Source organism: Egretta garzetta, unplaced genomic scaffold (genome assembly GCF_000687185.1).
Source record: "Egretta garzetta isolate BGI_Z169 unplaced genomic scaffold, ASM68718v1 scaffold641, whole genome shotgun sequence".
In the NCBI taxonomy this organism is placed as follows: domain Eukaryota; kingdom Metazoa; phylum Chordata; class Aves; order Pelecaniformes; family Ardeidae; genus Egretta; species Egretta garzetta.
In genome coordinates this window covers 628875-651636 of record NW_009258758.1, presented here as the reverse complement: position 1 = coordinate 651636, position 22762 = coordinate 628875, and the positions used below count along the sequence as shown (strand labels likewise).

The following is a 22762-nucleotide window of genomic DNA, read 5'->3' as shown; positions in this document are numbered from 1 at the left end:
CTCTTCTCCAGACTAAACAAGCCCAGTTCCCTCAGCCGTTCCTCGTATGACTTGTGCTCCAGACCCCTCAACAGCTTGGTTGCTCTCCTCTGGACATGCTCCAGCAATGCAACATCCTTCTTGTAGTGAGGGGCCCAAAACTGAACACAGTATTCGAGGTGCGGCCTCACCAGCACCGAGTACAGGGGCACGATGACTTCCCTACTCCTGCTGGTCACACTATTCCTGATACAGGCCAGGATGCCATTGGCCTTCTTGGCCACCTGGGCACACTGCTGGCTCATATTCAGCCGGCTGTCAACCAGTACCCCCAGGTCCTTTTCTGCCAGGCAGCTTTCCAGCCACTCTTCCCCAAGCCTGTAGCGCTGCTTGGGGTTATTGTGACCAAAGTGCAGGACCCGGCACTTGGCCTTGTTGAACCTCATGCAGTTGGCCTCGGCCCATCGATCCAGCCTGTCCAGGTCTCTCTGCAGAGCCCTCCTCCCTCAAGCAGATCAACACAGATCCACTAGAACCTTTAGATGCAATGTTATACTTTCCACTTTGTATTATTCAGTAAGAGTAGGAAATTATTTCTTCAGCTGCTCACTGCCCTGTAACTGCAGCTATGGGGAAAAAACAGAAGTGCTGACATGGCAATCAATGTTTCTGATGATACAGATAGCTTTTAGATACCTCTAATTTCCAAAACAGTTGAAGGACAGCATTTGTAGTCACACAGCTAGATATAGCGTATGTTGTTTATTTCAGGAGGCTGTAGGTTTATCAGTAAAAAGAAAGCTGAGGTTGATTTTCTTCTGAAAAGACTGTTAACTTAGTAGGACAGCTGGCTTCCTCCCACAAAGCCTGAGAAATGACAGACATGACGGAACATCACAAAACTGGAAAGAAAAAAAAATTAGCACATCAACTAATCAGAAGACACTCATCTCTGAATAAGTGATAAGGTGGTTGAATGGATGGTGGTTAGAAGGCTGCTATGCTGAAAAGTGTTATTAGTTGCCCTATCCTAGGTCTTCACAGGTTAAGCAAATGGCATTCTAAGTATCCTTAGATGTGAAGGACAAATTAGTCTGTTCTGTATTTCCCTCAACGGTTCAAAGGTAAGGACAGTGCTGAAAGATCATTATTTAGTCCCAAAGGCAAAGACTAAAAAATGTTAAGGTAAGTGAGAAGCAATAAAAGGCCCAGAAAGGAAATCTTGAAGTAAATAAGACAGCAAATTTCTGAAACAAAGCTGACACTACAAAAACAGAGCTGAGAGACTGTTAAATGTTTATTTCTATTGTTGAAGATAGTGGGAAAATATGTAGTCTCTTTATAAAATAATCAAGAGACATGGTAGAAGAATAGCTTGACAAGAATTGATTCAGATAAGTCTTACAATTTCTGGTCTCTGATTAAAGCAGGTAATTACCATGCTATTTTCTGGCTTTGTAATCTATGAATCACATGTGCTAAATAAATATTTATTTGAATACAAGCAATTTGACATAGCTCTACATACTTGCTAAGCACCTGAATCAATGGAAAAGCAGTATCTTAAAGCATAAGAAAGTCAAACACTCAACATTTTTCAGAACACTGGAACACATCTTCTGAGCTCCTATTAAAGCACTAATATGGAAGTCCTCAAGATAGTTACTTAGTAAACAGAGCTAGAAGTGACTTCTGAGGAAGTATATTTGTGGCTTTTAGTGTTACAGAAAGTGTATTCTGGTTAGTAAAATCTGTCTCTGTGAATGATTCCATACAACTAAACAGATGATATTTCAGGTTTGTGCTCCAAATCGTAGCAAACCATTAAGTAAGTAAGAATGGAACTTGAGTGCATTATTTTCTTCAGCAGAATACGCATGGTAATGTCTTATGAAAACTTACATGTTCTTTTCCAAAACAAACTTACACATTGCTGTAAACTGTCAGCATTCCTCAATGGCAGGCGAAGGAAAGTTAGCTGATTCTTTTAGACAGTAAAAGAAACACTTTGAAGGAATCACACCTGTGGACACATGCAAGAGAGAGAAACACATTTTATACCCCTTTGAGACCAGTGTAAGCTATTTAACCTCTTCATGCTTCTGAACTGACACCATACCTGCTTTTGTGAAAGCACTGATGAAGACCACAGTTTATTGCTCAAACATCACTATTTCCAAACAACAGGGTCCATATGCAATAGCTGAGACAGTCACAGAATCACAGAATCGTTTAGGTTGGAAAAGACCTTTAAGATCATCAAGTCCAACGGTTAACCTAACACTGCCATCCCACCACTAAACCATGTCCCTAAGCACCTCATCTACCCATCTTTTAAATACCTCCAGGGATAGGGACTCCACCACGTCCCTGCACAGCCCATTCTAATGCTTGACAACCCTTTCATTAAAAAAATTTTTCCTAATGTCCAACCTAAACCTGCCCTGGCACAACTTCAGACCATTTCCCCTTGTCCTATCATCCATTGCCAGAGAGAAGAGACCAACACCCACCTCGCTACAGCCTCCCATCAGGCAGTTGTAGAGGGTGATAAGGTCTCCCCTCAGCTTCATCTTCTGCAGGCTAAACAACCCCACTTCCCTCATCCGCTCCTCATCAGACTTGTGCTCCAGACCCCTCAACAGCTTGTTGCCCTTTTCTGGACATGTTCCAGCAACGCAACGTCTTTCTTGTAGTGAGGGGCCCAAAACTGAACACAGTATTCAAGGTTTGGCCTTACCAGTGTGGGGTACAGGGGCACGATCACTTCCCTCCTCCTGCTGGCCACACTATTTCTGATACAAGCCAGGATGCCATTGGCCTTCTTGGCCACCTGGGCACACTGCTGGCTCATATTCAGCTGGCTGTCAACCAACACCCCCAGGTGCTTTTCCACCAGGCAGCTTTCCAGCCACTCTTCCCCAAGCCTGTAGCGTTGCATGGGATTCTTGTGACCCAAGTGCAGGGTCCGGCACTTGGCCTTGTTGAACCTCATACAGTTGGCCTCAGTCCATCAATCCAGCCTGTCCAGTTCCCTCTGCAGAGCCCTCCTCCCCTCAAGCAGATCAACATTCCCACCCAGTTTGGTGTCATCTGCAAACTTACTGAGGGTACACTCAATCCCCTCGTCTAGGTCATTGATAAAGATATTAAAGAAGACCAGCCCTAGAACTGAGCCCTGGGGAACACTGCCTGTGACCGGCCACCAACTGGATTTAATTCCATTCATCACAACTCTCTGGGCTCAGCCAGCCAGCCAGTTTTTTACCCAACTAAGAGTACACCTGTCAGCCTTTCCCTCATCCACCAGGCGGGTGACCTGGTCATAGAAGGAAATCAGGTTGGTGTGGCAGGACCTGCCTTTCATGAAACCATCCTGGCTTGGCCTGATCCTCTGATTGTCCTCCATATGCCTGGTAAGCACACTCAAGATGAACTGCTCCATAATATTCCCCGGTACCGAGGTCAGGCTGACAGGTCTGTAGTTCCCCGGATCCTCTTTCTGGCCCTTCTCGAAGATAGACATCACATTTGCCACCCTCCAGTTATCTGGGACCTCCCCTGTTAACCAGGACTGCTGATAGATGATGGAGAATGGCTTGGAACGTACATTTTAGAAGTATTTCAGGCATCTGACATGTTTATTTAAAAGATATGTCATAGAGTGGTCATACTGAAGATACTCAAGAACTTGAAGCTTATTCTTCAGCTGAGTAAAACTCACTTCTTTTCAACTTCACCGCTAATAACAAGGAATAGTATAACAAGCATGACTATGGTGGCTCAGACCAGAAGTCTATCTAACAAATTGTCTTATCTCTCACAGAAGCTAATAATGGACGCTTACAGGATTGTACAAATAAGAATAACCTGAATAATTCTTCCTTGCTACTTCATCCTACTTTCTTTGAATTAAAGGTTTAGGAACCTTTAATTGCCAGAGGTCACATTTGGATGATTGCATTCAACCTCCTTGACTGTAGTCAACAGCTTCCTGTGGACATATCCTCCAGAAACATGGCAAATCCATTTTTGACAACATGCCATCCTATGGCAATTAAAAAGCATACAATTTTATAGGCTTCCATAATATTTACCCTTAATCACCTTGTCTTGTGACTGAAACCTCCCAATGCATTTAAGCTCATTGTGTCCGTAACTCCATCACAATGTTGATCATTTTGGTAACTGTCACTGCACATGTATTTTTAGGGTTAATTTTCCCAAATACATTACTTTGGCTTTCATAACACTAAATTTAGCTTCCATTTTATTATCTCATAACTCAGCTGTGGACAAAACTTTTGCAGATGTCCACAAGCAAGCTCTAATTTTGACAACCATGAATAATTATGAGTAATCATTAACATCATCATCAGCTTTTCCTTCCAGGTGACTCAGGGTTTTTTGAATAGCACATGACCTATATTCTCCACATTTATTGGGTCCTTTTAGTCGAGTTTTTAGGCCTGATTTTCCAGTACAAACCCCACATCTACTCTTCTATAATCTATGATATGTATTTCCTAATTCTTTCCTTATTACTGTTTTTACTAGTCTACCTTCGAGAAAATTAAATTAGCTGTCTTATAGTGCTCAGGACAAAGAGATTGTTTTACAGACTGATGTGGTATTTGTGACCTGCTATTCCTTTAGCACTGAAGTTTTTTTCAAGAACAGGTTATGTACAAGAGCAAACAGCAATTTTGAAGTATTTTAGAACAACTTCCAGGATATTTTTGCCATTTTTTTCTTTAAAGTGTGTCAAATTTGAGGAGAATGTGAGCAGTATTATAGTGACCTTCACCCAGCATATCATGAATAAGGCCTTGTGTTCTGGGGATGGATTAGCATTGTGCGTTTTCATTCCAAAAAGCAATGATGTATGTGTATATGTATATGTGCTGTCTGCATGATAGCCCATATGATAAATACAAGCCTATGTGCAGATAACTGAACTCTTCCATGATTACTGCTTTCTTTATCTGAAGTCTGTCAATCTGTTGTAGTCAATAGCATCTTAGCGAACAGTTAAAAAGACAACAAAATGAGAAGAAGTACTGTTAGCAGTTACTCTGATGCTCTCTGATGTGTCAAAGTCATACTGCTTCTAAGTGCAATTCCATTTCACTTCTTGAAAAATCTGTAAAGAAATAAATGTACCTCATTAAAGTCTGGAAAAACACAAAAACAACACAATGGACATTTACTGAAAGACAGTAAATGGACACTTACAGAAAGACACGTGATGCAGGGAGATATCTTCATTCTGCCAGTAAGAAAAAAAAAGTTTGAAATAAAAGTGGCCATATTTATATCCCCAAGAGGGGCAAGTCTGGTGTGTAAACAAGTTTCTGAAATTGAGCCAGAAGAATTCCTGTCAGTTCTGTGTCACTAATGATAATAAGCTAATGTACTTTGCATTTTTGTAAACTTTTCAGTTTTAAGATTTAGAAGCAATTAACTCATCTGGAGAATGCTTCTGTGAGATAAACACACATTATCCCTTTATTAGAGAGGGAGATGCTGAGGCCCACAGTTTTTAATTTGTCACATAATGAACCGATTACCAGAACTAACAGTGAATCACCCACATGTCCTCTGTTGCTAATATTGTACAAACTGAACCTAATATTGTATATGATGACAAATGCCTACTTGGAACATTAAAGAGATTGTCCCACAAGAATTGCAAGAAAAAAAAAAAAAAGAAACAAAAGAGAAACAGAAGTAAATTATCAGCATTTTACTACTTCTGCTTCACTTACAAGTCAAACATAAGAGCGATAAGAAAAAAAATTGTGCACAGGACATTAGGGTAGAAGAAGAGGCAATTCTAACTAGAGAGAGAAGACCAGGGCATTATGTCATTCATAATCTAAAAAATTAATTATGACATCTGAATCACTTTCATCTCCAGTGTAGTTCATTTGTTTGCCTCCAGGTTCTGCCTCTCAGGGTCTTACCTATTTTGTTTTTAGCAAACCCCGCACCTGCCGGGTTGGCAGTCCCTCACAGGAGAGCCTTTCCCTGGAGGGACGTCCTGGACAGCTCCAGCTGAGGTAATTCACATGGCCCTTCTTTGCTCTGCAGAGAAGAAGGAGGTCTCCCATCAGGCCACAGATGTCGACTTCGGCTCCAGAGCTTCTGCCGGCCTTTACTCCATTTAAAACAAAACAAATCCAAAGCAGAAGAACCCGCCCGTCGACTTGCCCTTACCGCTGCGCTGCAATAATCGCCCTCGTCTGACACACACACACCCAGCTCCACCGACCCGTGAAAGAAGGGAGATCCCCAGCCTCAGCGAGCCTGGCAGGTTCCAGAGAGGCTGGGCACCCCGGCAGCTCCCATGGAGGCGGCAGAGGAGGCTTCCCTGCTCCCTGCCAGTGCGTGTAGGGCGGTGGGGACCGGATCCTGGCGGCCCTGGAGCCTGTGCTGGCAGTGCGAGTGTGGGGGGAAGCGAGGGTGAGGGATGGGAGGCAGGGCTGCGGGCTGGGACGCAGGGCGCTGAGCTCCCTGGCACTGGGGAAGGCTGCGTGTCTTTCAGCCCAGGGATGCACATTAGCAGGGTATAGGGCCACGGGCGGCTGTGTGCAATGGAGAGGCACACAGGGCAGAAGAGGGATTTTGGAAGTCTCCCTTCACTTTGGGGCGCCGTTGGTTTGTGAGGCTTGGCTCACCATATGGAATGCCAGTGTGGCTGCCCGTTCAGTAGGGAGGATGGCCATGTCATGGGGGTGAGGTTGGAAGGGAAATCACCTGCTCCAGCCGCTGGCTCCAAGCTGGGCTGTGAGTATCTGTGAGCCTGGAGACTCCACAACCTCTGTGGGCGGCCTGTGGCAGTCTTCAAGGCACACACCAAATCTGGGCTCTTTTACTATGCAGAAGATACACTCCCTGATGGTCGTGCCTCAGCCCACTGGCCAGAGTCATGGAGGACATGCAGAAAATGATCCGGGGGGGGAGGACCCTTCCCCAAGACCTTCAGTTCAGGAGGCAGAAATAAAAGCTTACTTGTCAGCTGTGAGTCGTCTTTGGTGAAGCCCTGTCCACAGTTCCTGGCTCATTGAGTGCTGGGATGCCACTGCAGATTTGCCACATTAATGTCTGTGTAGTCTTGCAGGAAAACCATTTCTCCATTTTGCAGCTTCTTGACTAAGGCAAAGTTCAGAATTATGTAAACCATGCATATTCTGTTCCCATTAAAGAAGGGATCAAATCAGGAAGTTGAACAATTTCCTTTGGGTATGTAGCAGACATATGAACAAGGACTTGCAAAGTTAGGAGCAGCTGGGAACTGCTGAAACCCACTGGACAAAATTAATGTTCAGTTAGGAAAAAAATCTTGTTTCATTGTGCTTGTGCACTAACGAACATAAAATTGCATCATTTGTTTTAGTTCCAATAATATTTCTCAACCATAAAGCTTAGAAAAATATTCTTAAGTTAGGTAACTGTAGTTACCACTCCATTTTTATTGAAATAATCTCTTGATATGGCATTCGTTGAAAAATGGTAATGTAATACTTTGGTCTCATGCTAACACTTAAATTTGGAACTTAATACTAAAGTCACAACAGAGGACGAAAATGGGGGGAGAAGAGAGTGCTTCTTAAGGAGAGAGGAAATAACCTACACATTGATGGTTCTCACCACTGCCAGTAATGAAAGCAATTAGCTGCTAAAAGTTCAATTGGACATAATTTGGAGGGTGAGAAGAGAGCGTTCCTTTGACAATGTTTGAAAAAAAAAATTGTTGAGACAAACTTTACAAAAATGACACTGATTTTCCATGAGTAGGGAAAATAAATGGATTCTCCAATTTACTGAATTGTGCTGAAGGCTTATCGTTTTGGTCTGTTTTCTCACTTTCCTTGTTCAGCTAGGTTGACATAGATAGTATCTCCCTGGGACTACAACTGGGTGGCTTCCACAAAAGACTTTTTACAAGTATCTGGAAGAAAAGGAGACGAGAAAGACACTTTTTTTTTTGTTGGGAACAGTGCCAGGAGAAAATGATACTGTGCAAGTGTTGGCAAGCCAAATTATCAGAGGTTTGTGAGTCTCTGAATAGCCAGGACCAGTTGCACAGCAAGAATCAAACTTACTCTTCACTGGGCAAAATCTGGCTGGATGGCCAGGCCCAAAGAGTTGTGGTGAATGGAGTTAAGTCCAATTGGCAGCTGGTCACAAGTGGTGTTCCCCAGTTCTCAGTACTGGGGCCAGTTCTGTTTAATATCTTTATCAATGATCTGGACAAGAGGATCAAGTCTATCCTCAAGTAAATTTGCAGATGACACCAAACTGGGTGGGAATGTTGATCTGCTCGAGGGGAGGAGGGCTCTGCAGAGGGAACTGGACAGGCTGGATCAATGTGAATTGTATGAGGTTCAACAAGGCCAAGTGCCGGACCCTGCACTTGGGTCACAAGAATCCCATGCAATGCTACAGGCTTGGGGAAGAGTGACTGGAAAGCTGCCTGGCAGAAAAAGACCTGGGGGTGTTGGTTGACAGCCAGCTGAATATGAGCCAGCAGTGTGCCCAGGTGGCCAAGAAGGCCAATGGCATCCTGGCTTGTATCAGAAATAGCGTGGCCAGCAGGAGCAGGGAAGTGATCGTGCCCCTGTACTCTGTACTGGTAAGGCCACACCTTGAATACTATGTTCAGTTTTGAGCCCCTCACTGCAAGAAGGACATTGAGGTACTGGAGTGTATCCAAAGAAGAGCAACCAAGCTGTTGAGGGGTCTGGAGCACAAGTCTGATGAGGAGCGGATGAGGGAAGTGGGGTTGTTTAGCCTGGAGAAGAGTAGGCTGAGGGGAGACCTGATCGCCCTCTACAACTGCCTGAAAGGAGGCTGTAGTGAGGTGGGGGTCGATCTCTTCTCCCAAGTAACAAGTGATAGGACAAGAGGAAATGACCTCAGGTTGTGCCAGGGCAGGTTTAGGCTGGATATTAGGAAAAAATTCTTCACTGAAGGGGTTGTCAAGCATTGGAACAGGCTGCACAGGGAAGTCATTGAGTCCATGTCCCTGGAGGTATTTAAAAGATGTGTAGATGTGGTGCTTAGGGACATGTTTCAGTAGTGGACTCGATGATATTAAAGGTCTTTTCCAACCTAAATTATTCTATGATTCTATGATTATTCAATGAGCAGTTGGAGGGCACCTTGTTATGTTAGGAGGCATGTTTGTGAAGTATACTGCCTTCAAAAGTCTCCACCAAACACTTGCAACAATCTTCTATATAAGGCATGCATAAAAGGCAAAATGAAAACCAAAGATTCAGGGGAATAAAGTCATACAGCAGCAGAAAAAGGAGGAGAATGTAACAAGATACAAGGTAAGTTCATTTGAAAATGATTTATTAATCCAGTTCAAGTAATGAGCCATTTCTGTTAACTTTTTACAAGCAGAACATGGCACCATTTGAAATTATTAGGAAAATAATGCCATATAATTGAGGAATGTTTCATGCCTTGTATCAGGACTGGGATGGGTGAAGTGGCTGAGATACACAAGATCTTGATGTGCAATGAAGATTAAGTGATATTGAAGACTTATTAATGAATAAAGCAATGATACTGTAAACAGAAATGGGGCATAAAGAAATTAAAAATAAATTCTGTCCAGATTTAGCTGAACTAAAACCTGAAAAATTCTTAGTAAACAGAGATCACCAGAGATTATTATGACCAAAAATACCAGTCTTCTCTTCTAGTTTAGCATTAAGATCGTGAAAATAACAGGAAATGGATGGGAGAAATATAAGCAGAAGGTAGCCAAAGTGGGTACAGTGGTTTTATGGCAGTATAGAGAAGAGGAGAGGGAACTTTCAGCAGCAGCTCTTGGTATGAGACTGAGCAGGACTTTTATGCTGTTTTTTCTTCCTCAGCTATCTGCATCAGTGGTGGAGACAGAAGCAGCAAAGCCCTCATTTCTGATGCTCGACACAACCTTCTCACCGGTTCACTGGTGTACTGTACACATCAGCTACTGCTCAGGGAAACAGAATTGGGCGTACTTTAAATACAGAGACTGTATCAGGACTATAAGCAGGCACACTTTGCTGATTTCTCACCCATCCTGGCACTGGGCTGGGAAGTGTTCATGAGAGTGCAAAAGCAGATGGTTGCCTTGAGAGTTTATTTTAGATGTAGTTTCTCTATAGTTAGGGTCGATGATTTGTGCTTTCATAGGAACTTCTGTCAATGTCCTTAACATTTTCTTAAGAAATGTTGCCTGCTCAGTTTCCATTCTGAATTAGTATGAAAAATAAGATCAACAGAAGTTTTTGAATTTAACAGAAGTTTTGTTTCTAAGAGTAATGCTTTTTAAGCAGGGGGTGGAAATAAATCTACTGGGACTGGTTTGGGTTGTTTTCTGAAATAGCCTGGAGCTATTGACATTAAAGGTAATCAACAAAAAACGATTAGTGAGTGCTGTGCCAGATTGCATAAGATATCAATTAAGAATTGGATTCTGCAGAACTCAATTACTCGGAGGTAATTGGTTGAGGCTTTCTCTGTGTCAGTGAGAGTCTAGAGGTTCTCATCAGCCTCTAGAGTAGATGAAGTAATTGCATCCTAATGAACCCGTTTCTCTGTGTTGACCACAGTGGGGATGTTGGGCGAGTAGTTTAGCTAGGTATGTTTGCATTTTACATTAAGTGAGATGAAGTCAATCCCCTTCAGGTGTCCTAGATAGCTGATATATGAAAGAGATTATCTTGCCATTGCAAATGATTATGATGAAAAATGAGGAAATTATTATGTTAAAATATGTCCAGAATTTTTTTTGGTGTGACCGTTGAAACTAGCCTGAAACCATTTCTACAAAACTTGTTTGTCATCTTCTTCTTAAGACACAGTAAGGTTATTTGTAGAAATGTAACGATTACAAGTTTATTGTAATAAGCAATTTTATACCTGGATTCAGTCTTTATGCTTTGTCCAAGTGTGAAGCTTTAAAATATGTAAGTAAAGAAAAAACCCTTAAAGTATGACAGGGTACACTTTACTTTTGTTTTCCTAAATGTTTAAAGTGCTTAAAATACTCAAAAGGCTGAAAATTATTTTTATAATTGTAATGAATGAATTTCCAGATTACAAAATTGATGTTTCATAAAGGGTGTATGTAAACCACATGGCCCAGATCTGGTCCAGTCTGTTATATACAGCAGTTTATAAAGGTCAGCAAAGAGAAAAGTAGGCCCACTGATACCTTTTAAAAGCTTTAATAAACAATCAGATAGCAGAATGTAAATTAATTAATCAAAATTAGTGCATACATAATTGATGGCCAGTAACAAGAAGATTAATTGTTTCATGACTTCTTTTAGGACCCATTGTTTGACAGGTACCAGAAGGGTGGAGAGAGAGAGAACAAAGTTTTATCGTCCTAGGTACTGTATTCACTATCTCCAGGGGCTCATGATTTACTGTGACACTACTGTGGGTCTTTCTCCTGCATGGCGTTCTGCTATGACCATGACTGTCTGCACTGGCCTCAGCTAAATGCAACCAGGAAAGTTTACAGTTGTAATTCCATACATCCCTGCGTTTTTACTCTGGTATTTCGAATACCATATAATACCAACTCTTCTGTGGCCACAGCTGAAAAATAAAACTTTTCCTTTGGCTGCAAAAAGACTAAGGATTCTGTATTTCCATTACTGAATTAAATTTTCCTGTCACAAAATGATCACCGTCTAGCTACGAAGGAGTTGTTGTGTCCTTCAGAAACTGGTGAGGAAACTGGGGCATTATTTATTTATGAAAATGAGGGGAATAATCCTACACAAATACGCATATGCACACCAGCATAAATGCTTATATTTGACAACAGTTCTGGGATGTATTCTGTTCTCCACTCTGAAGCTACTTTAAACCAAGGCATTTATAATAAGCAGTGTTTTTTCTTATCCCAAGCACTGAACTGACAGCGGGTTTAAGTATAGAGGACTTTTTGAAGAGAAAAGAGAAACAAGCAAACAACTGACTTGGGCAGAAACACTGGGATTAAGCACTGCAAGGGGTAAGGGTCTCCTCTGCTCTATGCAGTTTAACCAAGTGCAGCCCAGCCCTCTTCTCTGTCAGAGCAATGCATGAGGTGTGTGGCCAATCTCTTGGTCATTTCTATCTCCAGTCCAAAAGACAAATACAGAGGAGTCAGAATGTTCGGACGCATTGGTCTCTGCCCCAGTGGCTGTTCAGTTGTTTAAGACTCGCTGGTTTGAACAACCTGTCCTTGCCATGGCAATGCTGTCCCGCGCTGCAAGCAGTGGGTAGCAAAGATGGTGCCTGCCTGACGTGAGCAGTTCTGGTCAGGGCTGTGGCCCTCCTCAGCCCTTTCCCCAGGTATGAGCACTGCTGCACTGGCTCACTCTGCCCTCACCTATTCCCACTCCTGTTCTCACCACAGTGCTCTCTGTCTTTCCTGTTTCCAAAGAGGCACTTTGGATCAGCCTTTGCAGTGTCTCAGTGTCTTGCAGGAGGATCAGCAGCATACCTTATGCCTAGCCTGTGATCCTGTCCATTTCTTGTTCAGGCACAATGTTCAGTCTAACTACAAAATATCTGTACATAAAAATGTATGCGTATCAAAAGATTTTCATATAATAACAGCTAGATGGCAGGTAGATGGCCTGACTATCGAGCTCTCCGCGCTTCCCACATGGTGGCGATACCAGCCAGGCTCCTCCTCTGGAGGTCCTAGGCTGTGCTGAATTTGATCACCAGAACGCCTCTCTTATGAGCTCCCAGTTTTTACAGTTAACTTACAAATAACTTAAAAAAATTTAGTCTCTTCCATTGTATGTTTCCTTTTTTCATTTGGGAAAGGTAATTTTAATTTATCAGGTAATCAGCTGGGCATATATATGGTAGGATCCAGCAGCCTGTACTGCCTGTAAGTATAGAAGACAAAAAGCACTTTCACTATTTATTCTTCCGAAAGGTAAGTGTAACTACGTATTCCCAGATTTCTATAGCACATACCAGGAAACAATTGTACCTCTGGTCATCTCCATGGGAAGCAGGTGGTGTTTTTCTCGTTTGCACGGTTTTGTGCAAAGTTCTGTAAGCTATTTCCTATTTCCTCCTGAAAATAGCAGTGACTGTTCCTTTATCAAAGGAGTTGGTATTATGGGATCCATTATAGTAATTTAGGAATTTGTTTTTGTCTAAGGGCTTTTATCTCTGGGCTTTACAAAGTGTTCAAAGGACATCAATTGTAAAATTTACTTTTGATTTACTTAATTTTAAACTCTATTTTAAATAACCTGTAGGGTTTGTTTTGTTTTGGTTTGGTTTTTTTTACCAGGTCTATTGGTTAAGTGATGCCATACAGACATACCAGAAAGGGAAAAGCCATACAATCTTTAGACGTTTTTCTGTATCTGTGATTGGTGAAACTTCTTTACAAATTTAGCCAAAGGTGTAGAATAATGTATGTCCATCCAGAAAAGGAGTGCAGGGCAAAAAATTGAAAGCTCAGGAGGGAACATGTTAGCAGGGGTGCCCCATGTTTTAAGATAGGAAGGAGGGACTTCCATTCTAAGTAGCTATCAATAACATTTTTACTTATGAGCCTTTATTGTTTACTGGATATCTAGAAAAAAGGTAAATAATAGAGGTAACACAAGTGTGTTCTCAAGCTGCTCAGGCATAGGCACAGATGTCCTGGTGCAGAAACCTATTCCACATGTACCACTTATTGCAGATATACTTTTCTTTTTGAAAGAGATCTTTACTATGACATCATCTTTTTGTCAGTCAGAGACCTTAAGCATAGAGAAAGGCTAAGAAATTCTGACTGCAGTTCTCACAGAAGGGCCAAAGATAGAGTCTGTTTGCCGTTACAGAAGCTCCTCTGCTCTAGCCCTGCTCCTCCCTATGCTTCCTCACTGAGGCTTGTTAGTGCCAGGTGCCCTCCCGTAGCTTGGAGAAAGGTGTTTTCATAACTCAGGAGGGATGATGCATGCCTTAAAATGCGCAGAATGATAAACTGCCCCCTGAGGCAAACACTGCTACCATGTAGAATTAAAGAAAAGCTGAAAGGGGATCTAGGCAGTACATTATCAAATGAAATTACAACAAAAAAAAATAGAAGAAATTATTTTCAAATGTACATCAGTGATTTTATTTATCTAAACTGGAGAGTTATGTAATGCAGTGTAAGACAGCCATTTATTATACATGCTTGGATTTAAAAAGGGGCATCTCTGCATATTGAAAGCATCATTACTAAAAAAAAAAAAACCCAATGGAAAGATCATCTACTGTTGTATTTTTATTATTGATTTGAACCTGGCAGAAAAATGTTGATATTTACAGAATAATACAGAAGTGCAAGGCTGCAGGAAATGGCATAAATATTCCCAAAGTTCAGACTAGAAGTAGGAATAAAGGACTCTTCCAAATTTTTTCCCATCTCTCCATCTGGTAAAGAAATAATTTTTAATTCACAGATGCCGGTATTATAATAGGTTTTACGTGAGTGAAAAAATAGTATTATCAACTGTGAAGATGAAAATCTGAAATGAGCAGTGTTTCCCACCATAGCCTAGATAACACTGAAGCAATACAGCAGGAAAAAATAAGGTAAAGATATGAGCAAAAAGACGACTCTACATTGAGTTAAATAAAACAATTTCATACTGTAAATATCTGTCACAGCTTTCCCCTAACACCTCTGCAGGAAACTTTTCAGCCATGCTCATTTATGTGAAAAATGTATGTGTACTCCCCAAACTAAACAAAAAACCAAAAGTAACTAACACTTTGGGGGGGGATTTTTGAGGGAGTATGTATGGGTGTGTATTTATATAAATCCATGAACTTTATATTTGTGAAGAGCCCTATAATCTGGGTAGGAAAATGCAAAGCTGGCGTAAGATTTCATGGATTCACTGGCTGTTTTTTGTTGGAACATACAGGTATTTTGTCAGACTACATGTCAGTATGTGCATCTTTTTCTTGGATATCCACAGGTGCTTCTGGTCCACTCATGCTGGTTGAAATATGTAGCTGGTTTTGTCTTTTCTTCCTCAAGTAGAAATAAACTATACTTCCAGCTCCAACTATAGAAAAGGCTAGAAGAACGAACAGCCAAATGATGCTGGTAGAAAGTACTTTCTCCATTTTTCCTCCTGTAAGTGGATGAAAAGGATTCAACACATTTGATCTTAAGAGATTTCAGAATTCAGTAAAAAATGGTATTTCTTCAACTAAACGTCAGACAAACACAATATGTGCATAGATTTTCAGTTCAACAAGTGGGGTTTTTTTTACTAACAAAACCAAATAAAGTATAATTCAATCTGATCAAAAAGCAGTTTACTTCAGAATTACCTCTGTTCCCTCTATCTAGGTACAGATGAAGTTTATGAACTTTTAACGTTTATATATTCTCAAAATTAATTCCTAGAAACTATATAATTATATTCTTGTTGTATTTGAGCATCTCCTTATAATTCTACTTAAAAGGAAGTGTGCTTACCTGTATTTTCTGGTGACATCTCTATGTTTTCAGGAGCTTTCAGAAGGAAAAAAAAAAAAGTTTATTCTGAGTCCTTAAAAAAAAAAAAAGAGGTATTTTAAAGTTCCTAAGTCTAGGTGCTCCTGACAGTTCCCCCTAAATCCACCTGCTGATGACAATTGCTCTCCTGGAGAGATGGAGCTAAGCAAGTGTAAATCTCTAGTAGAATGCTCTGCTCTTTCATTCCAAGAGCATCTGACGTCCTCAGTCGAGATAACCAACAAAACATGAGATTAGAGCCAGATTTCTGTTACTCCTAGAAGTGTTTTCAAATATGTTCATTTCTAAGAAACTGACTACAGGATCTTTAATGATTTTAAGGTGTTTTCTGAAACAGGAAAAATTTCCTGAATGGATGTCTCAAGTGTTAGAAATATGTCATGAGCATTTTACTTGAGCTGAAAAAGATCTTCTGTGAGTTTAGGCCCTTCTGTCAGGGGCAACCATTCTGTCTGTACGTGGCTTCTATAGTAATTGCACTTCCTAAACTTATCAGTTAAGGAAAAGGTGAACAGAAATATGAAATTTAACCAAAGAAAATGTTCCTGTTCTGGACCACTTTCATTTAATCTCAGTTGGTAATAGAACTCCTGCATTTTCTTGCAGATGATAATTTTGCTGTCGCAGAGTACCAGCATTTTATTAAACATGATTCTATCACACTGTAGATAAAGAGTGCCACAAGAATGTATGTTATCGTATTCCTCTAATCCATCAGCTCAGAGGGCAGCAATGAAAAGAATCACCAATTCCAGTATTTCTACAAGACAGACTTTTCATTGCACTCATCAGAACAAGGGTGGTTTTTTTCTTTTGAGAGAATATGTTCAGCTGAAATTAAACAAAACATTGCTTTTGAACTTGGACTGCATGATAATTGAGAGAAAATTCTACTGAAAACTGGCTTTTCATTAAAAATGAGTGGTCTTTGACCATTCTTTTGCCTAAACATAGGGGTCTGAAGTGTTCCTGATGGTTGCATGAGGCTAATAGCAATTTTACAGGACTTATGGGAGATGCAGCCTTCTGAGGAGGCAGTCAGAAGCCACGTGGGGCTCTGCAGTATTTAGGCAGCCAAATCCTGCTATTAGGGTCCATTGGTTTTGCACAGAAACCTATAAAGTTTTATATTTTTACATTATGCAATGAGAATACATTATCAGGCACTATTAACCTTAATGTATTAGAAATATTACTTACTTTTTGGTTTTTTACAAATGTATCCTTTTTTGAAAGAACAGACATTGGCGTTCCAGTAGCCAGATAATGCACATACTTCTCCACACTCTTTATGCCTTTTGTTTGAAGGTTCTCCCATTTGCCAGTTGACAAAATCCATGGCAGATTTGTCTGTCCATACCCACTCTCCTGATATTTAAAATGAGCATATAGTTACAAAATACAGGGGTTCAGACAGATAGAATAAGTTGTGATGGGGAAAACAAAAATTTATAACACAAATAGGTAGTTAAATGTTTCAGTTACTTTTCTAAGCACATGTAACCATGCTTTGTATATACATACAAGCTTTGTATATACATACAAACTTTGTATATATACAAACTTTGTATATTTTTTATATATGTGTACTTTCAAGTGTATAAAGTTGCTTTTTTTTTAATATAACAGATCATCATATTGTATGATATGATAATCTATAATTGAAGATACTACCTCTGTCATTTTTCTTTAGCCCGATCCAAAAGTTTGGCGATTTTCCATGGAGTATCTTAATGGTGTCTGACAGAAAGTTTGCTTCAGTATAGTCTCCTACTGATACCAAATTAGCAGCTGAAAAAATATTAACACATCAGAATGCCACATTTTCTTACAGCTTAAGTCAATAAACACATAAAAGATACGGAGAAAGATAGAAGAGATTCTAGCATGTAATATTCACTAGTCTCGTTACAGTTATATCGCTGTATTGTATTTTGAGCATGACTGTGAGCTGTATGGATGCAAATCACCACGAAGACATGGATTTTTGTTTAGCCTTTAGTATTTTAGAGAAGAAAAATTGCTCTTCTGCAATTACTTTTTGGATAGGTCCAACCACACAGAATGTGATGCAAGTAGGCTGAAAATGGTACATATGGTGTAGTCAGCACCACGCACATCGCCACTACAGCTCTGTCACCTGCCAGTGGCTGGGCAGCGTTTTTGGCAGTGCCTGATGCTGTGTGCTGCAAGGGCAGATAAGAGGCTTAAGCAGCTAGAGGTTGCATTCCAGAAGATGTCCAGAAGTTGATTTGTAATTGCCATGTGCTCTGGCTTTACAAATACACAAAGCTTTGTTGGAGTCATCAGGAAATTACCACCTTCCTGGCCTGCCAATGAGTAGCATGTAGGCAAAAGTGTAGGAATTTAGAATATGGACCAATGTCCAAATGTGACCTTTTGTTCTGGTTATTGGTGCAATGTTTACTTTTTCTAGTAATTATGTGATTTATCTTTCTACAGAACCATTTCAGGAATTCTGTTGTCAAACAGCTGTAAAGTAAAATGCCTTTGCAAAGCTACTTTTTCTGTTTACTCAGTTATAGGTCAGTGTTTTTATACATACAAGGAAGTGCTGCTTGAAATCTATGAATTCTCTCTTACGATTAAAAGACTATCACAGTGCTAATGTGTAGGATGTTTCCTATTCTTACTCACACTGAAATGCATGCTGCACCACAGCAATTCTCACTGAAGGGTCAGGAGAAATCAGAAATGTGGAATAAAGTGTATTTTCCTCTCCCCTGATCCACATGTGGCTCTCCCCTCCAGATTGTAGACAGCAGTGGGGGCTGTTCCAGAGCAGGAGCTGCATGGCTGGATGTGTTTTACTGGTTCATGAAAGCTAAACTACTCCTGCATCTCATTTGTTGTACAGCCAGTGAGATCCAGTTAATGAACTGTGTCCTGGAACTCACAAAGCCAACTTCCCTATGAGTTTGTGTCTCCTAGGTTACACTGTGTACGTATTCACTCTTGTTTGGGGAGGGGAAAGCTAACCCTGCAGTTCATGCCTTGGTGGGACTCTAAAAGTGTTTATCTCCCTACCCAAGTATTGATTTCCGTAAAACTAGTAGGAATTCCATATTTTTGAGATATTTATATTTCACTTGTATTTGAGGTATCAGATGCCTCTGGCTTTGACAAATTTTAGTTTTATTGCAAAAAAGCATGATCAGGAAAGCAAGCCAAAAAGCATTAAGTTTGAAGTCTTAAAGTAATTTAAGATTTGCTTAGCAATATCACCCTTTTTGTGTGTGTGTTTAATTGCATCTTCAGTCTTGCTAAAACAAAACACTCACCTAGTCGGGCACATTCCTGATGAGCTTGAGACCAACTTCTTTTCCTAGAGGCCTCAAAGTAATAGCAGTGACCATGGAAGGGTATCCAAGATTTGTGTCCTCTTGATTCAGGGCATTTTCCAGGAAGCTGTGGAGGCTCAGTAGGGGCCATTACTGATAAGAGATCAGGTAGTTGGAATCCAGTTATTTTATAAAATTTGCTTTTCCCATAACAGTCTATATTAGGTTTGTCATCATAGAAATGAAGCATGTACTAAAAAGAGCTTGAATATGGCTTTGATTTTGTGTTCGAGAGCATATTTTGCTTCATATTTATTTATCGAGGTGATTAGGAAGATACACTAGGCTACAAGAAGTATAGATTCTGCCTAATGACAATTTTTGTAATTCCTCTAGTCAGTAAAATACCCAGCTGTTTTTTTGGCATAAATATCTGCCCATGTAGTTAAAACCGCTATTTTTAAAACATCTTCTGACACTTCAGTCTTATTTTGTGACAGGATCAAGACCTTATAGCAGAAACTGTAATTGTGAATGAAAGTGTTGGTGTAACTAAACATGGCTTGTAGGATTTTTTATTAAACTGTGTCCTGAATAAAATCCATAGTGAATGATATAATAGGAAGATTTTGGATGAGAAGATAAATGCAGATGGAACGAAAATTAAATGTTCTGCCAAATTACATTTTCTTCCTGTGAGACTTCTACAGTCTATTTCTTTCCCTTTTTTTTAACATTCAGTTCTCAAATTAGATTTCCAGAATATTAAAGTGGAAAGAGACTTTATATATCAGATCTGAGGATTTTTGTCAAATTAAAACATCTTAGAATGTAATTTGGCATGCAATTTTAAATTTTCTAATGATTCAAGGTCTTCCATAATGTTGACAAAACTAAGAATATAGCTAAATTGTGAAATCATATTTATACTTATTTCCATAGAAATTATAGAAGTTTGTGCTTGGAAGGCTCCTCAAGGGGTTATTTACTTCATCTTTGTGCTCACAGGTGACATGAAGGTGATATATTATTATATTATTTCTAACAGATGTTTGTTCTGTCTGTTCTTAGCAGCCTGTAGTTCCATGACCTGCCCAAAGTATTTATTAAAGGCTTCTGTACTGATAAAATTATGTTTTCCTTGCCATATTTATGTCTATTACTCTTTTCCAACTCATATCAGACATAGGGAAGAATTTAATTCCATTCCTTAGGGCTCATTTTTAGTATTTAAAATTGATAATCTGGTTTCTCTTACTCTGTTGTTTCTTAGTCTGTTGTCCGACTCCAATTATAATCTTTCCTTCTAATTCCTGTTTCCTGGTCATCTGAAAACCCTAGATGACTGAGAGCGTTTTCAAACTTTGGTGCCCCAAACTGGATATGGAATTTCATCTGATGCCTCATCAAAACAGGTCTCATAGCAAGTAAATGACTCTTCCTATTAGAATGAATAGTTAAGAAGTTAATGACTATCCAATCCTTTGTTTCTTAGGCTTTTGGTAATTATGAATTGTTTTACTTCTGGGAAGAATTCATGTCAATATTTAGAACTAGTTAGTTAGCTACGTATGTCTTCCTGTATACTAGTGTACAAGACGTATTTTTTCAATGGCTTACTACATTTAGCACAGTTGATACACATCCTCTAGTTCAAACACTTATCTTTAATTGCTTACCATCCGATATTTTACAGACAGAAAAGAGCTTTTCCTTGCAAGAAGCAGTCTTCCAGGTGCCATCAGTGTCTAGGTAGACACATGCAAATGTCTGTTTTGGTTCCCCTCTGGACCACTTGCTGTAAACTAATCTCCATCTGTCGATCCACTGATACTTGCCATTGGTCTGGAAGCAAAATCTATATGGTAATTTCAAGGTGGCTGAGAGTGACATAGCTACTACACAGGATCCTCAAGACGACTCTCATGTAACCAGTATGGAATTGTATGCCTATGGATGCCAACTTTTTGTGCTTGTAAATGCTAACTGCAACAACATGTACAGTGTCTATTATCCACAAATGTGAATGCAGAATGATTTTTTTTTCCTGCCTTCCAAAAATTATCTAACATTAATTTAGAGCATTTTTCAAGCATTGGGAAAAAGAAGGGGAAAAAGAAAGGGGGTATGAGAGAAGGCATAAAACTGGGAGTCAGATACGATATCACATTGGTACAACTACCCATGGAAAATGGGAGTGTGGGTGGGAGTGTTCTTAATAAGCAGCACCGATCGCCATCATTTTTGTTGTAGTTATCGTGACTGTGATTCATGGGGAAGAGTGTAGCATGTCAAAACACACCTACCATCCAAATGTTCACCCTCTCCTGTCATACAACTGATGTAGACATCTCACAAACAGAAAGGATTTTTTTCCGTAACATTCTAACTTCTTAATGGGATCAATTACACCAATTGCACGTTCAAATGAAAAAAATATATCCATTGCTCAATATGTGCTATATCATATAGCCTCCAGGTTCTTCTAATTAATTTTTACCCCTGTTTCTGTCCACAGCTGTGTTTTGTTACTGCTGCCATAAATAAGACTGCTCTAGTAGAATGTGTAGCATAAAAGCACATGTAAAAAGCATTACTTTGCAGGTCTCAGATATGCGACCCAAGAGGTCACATCACTGATCACCGAGGTACATAAACTCATGGCAGGAGGGCAGGATGCACGTTGTTCCTGGAGTGTCTTTTAGATTAAAATAAACTCAAAATGTGGGAGATTCTACAAGTTCTATTTGAGAACTTTAAATGACTCCAAACAACACACAGCATTGTTACATACTGGTTTGCAGGAGCATTACCTTATGCCAAAGCTTTTAAGAGTTCTTAGTTCATTAAAATCTCCACTGTGTGATTCATATGTGTCATACCCAGTGTAAAAGGGTACTGTACTGATGTAACATGCTGTTTTCAGCACTACACTGGCAGAAGGTTACAAGATGAGAGCATAAAGATCAGGTCGGATGTCAGCTTGACTACCTGTATGTAATGTATGTGTTCTTACCGCCTTGCTGTTCAGACCAATCCACAGAGGCTCTCCATATTCCTGCGCAAGTAAGAACAACAGTGCCTGGCTATATGGGTCTAAAATGCTGGCAAGTTCTGAGGCATTGTTATTGCAGTTTTTCTGTGCTTCCTCCCAGTTCATTTTGGAATGGGTGACAGAATAGCTAATGCCATCAGAATGGTCAAAAGCAAAGTCCAGTGCTGTTGCTGATGACTTAAAGAGTCCAGGATCTGTAGGAATAAAGAAAAAAAAAAAAAAAAAAAAAAAACCCACCCCAAGAAGAATTAAATCTGGAGGCCACATATTTGACTTGAGCAACTGAATAGTATCTTCATTACTTACAAACCTGGTAGAAAATTGCTAATGGAATGAAACACCTTCTCATTAGTTGTTTATAAGTAACAGACAACTTCAAAACAAGAGTGAACTTTCTGGATGAAAGAAATACATTTTCAGCCTCTGAGAATTTTGAATCGGTAAATTCACAGTGTCTTATATCACAGGGGTAAATTCACCCCATCAGTCACAAATAACACACCTACCCTGTGTGTTTGTTTTCAAAATAGTCTTTGCTGCTTACCAGTTTTATGACTCTCAGGTTTATTTCGATAAATGTAAAACTTATCAGTTTTGGTAATCTATAGATCATTATGAACTTATGTAATTAAAATATTTGTGGGTTTTAGCTATTTAATTACACTTTTAAAAATAAAATCATTTTGCTTTCCTAAGCTCAGATACTGTATTTACCATTCCCTTCTCCAAAATATTTCTAAGTAACACTGGGATGAAAGATGGGCCATTAGCTTTTACTGATCCTTTACAGAAAAAAAAAAAAGGTAATTGATCTAAAACATGTTAAACAACAAAAGTTATTTTAATCCTTCTGTTATTTTAATCCTTCTATTTCAAGATTAGCAGTAC

General features: G+C 39.8%; 1 protein-coding gene across 1 annotated transcript in view; it reads right to left on the bottom strand.

Moving 5' to 3' along the window:
* Nucleotides 1-14554: 14554 nt before the first annotated feature.
* LOC104135610 (macrophage mannose receptor 1) overlaps nucleotides 14555-22762 on the bottom strand; it is a 32976-nt gene continuing 24768 nt past the window's right edge. The window contains exons 24-30 of the mRNA XM_009649279.2: nucleotides 21836-22068; nucleotides 20499-20664; nucleotides 18820-18972; nucleotides 17192-17308; nucleotides 16718-16885; nucleotides 15479-15514; nucleotides 14555-15128 (exon numbers count right to left, since the gene is read on the bottom strand). Coding sequence (XP_009647574.1) covers nucleotides 14929-15128; nucleotides 15479-15514; nucleotides 16718-16885; nucleotides 17192-17308; nucleotides 18820-18972; nucleotides 20499-20664; nucleotides 21836-22068 — 1073 coding nt within the window. The 3' untranslated portion in view covers nucleotides 14555-14928. The remainder of the gene's footprint in view (nucleotides 15129-15478; nucleotides 15515-16717; nucleotides 16886-17191; nucleotides 17309-18819; nucleotides 18973-20498; nucleotides 20665-21835; nucleotides 22069-22762) is intronic.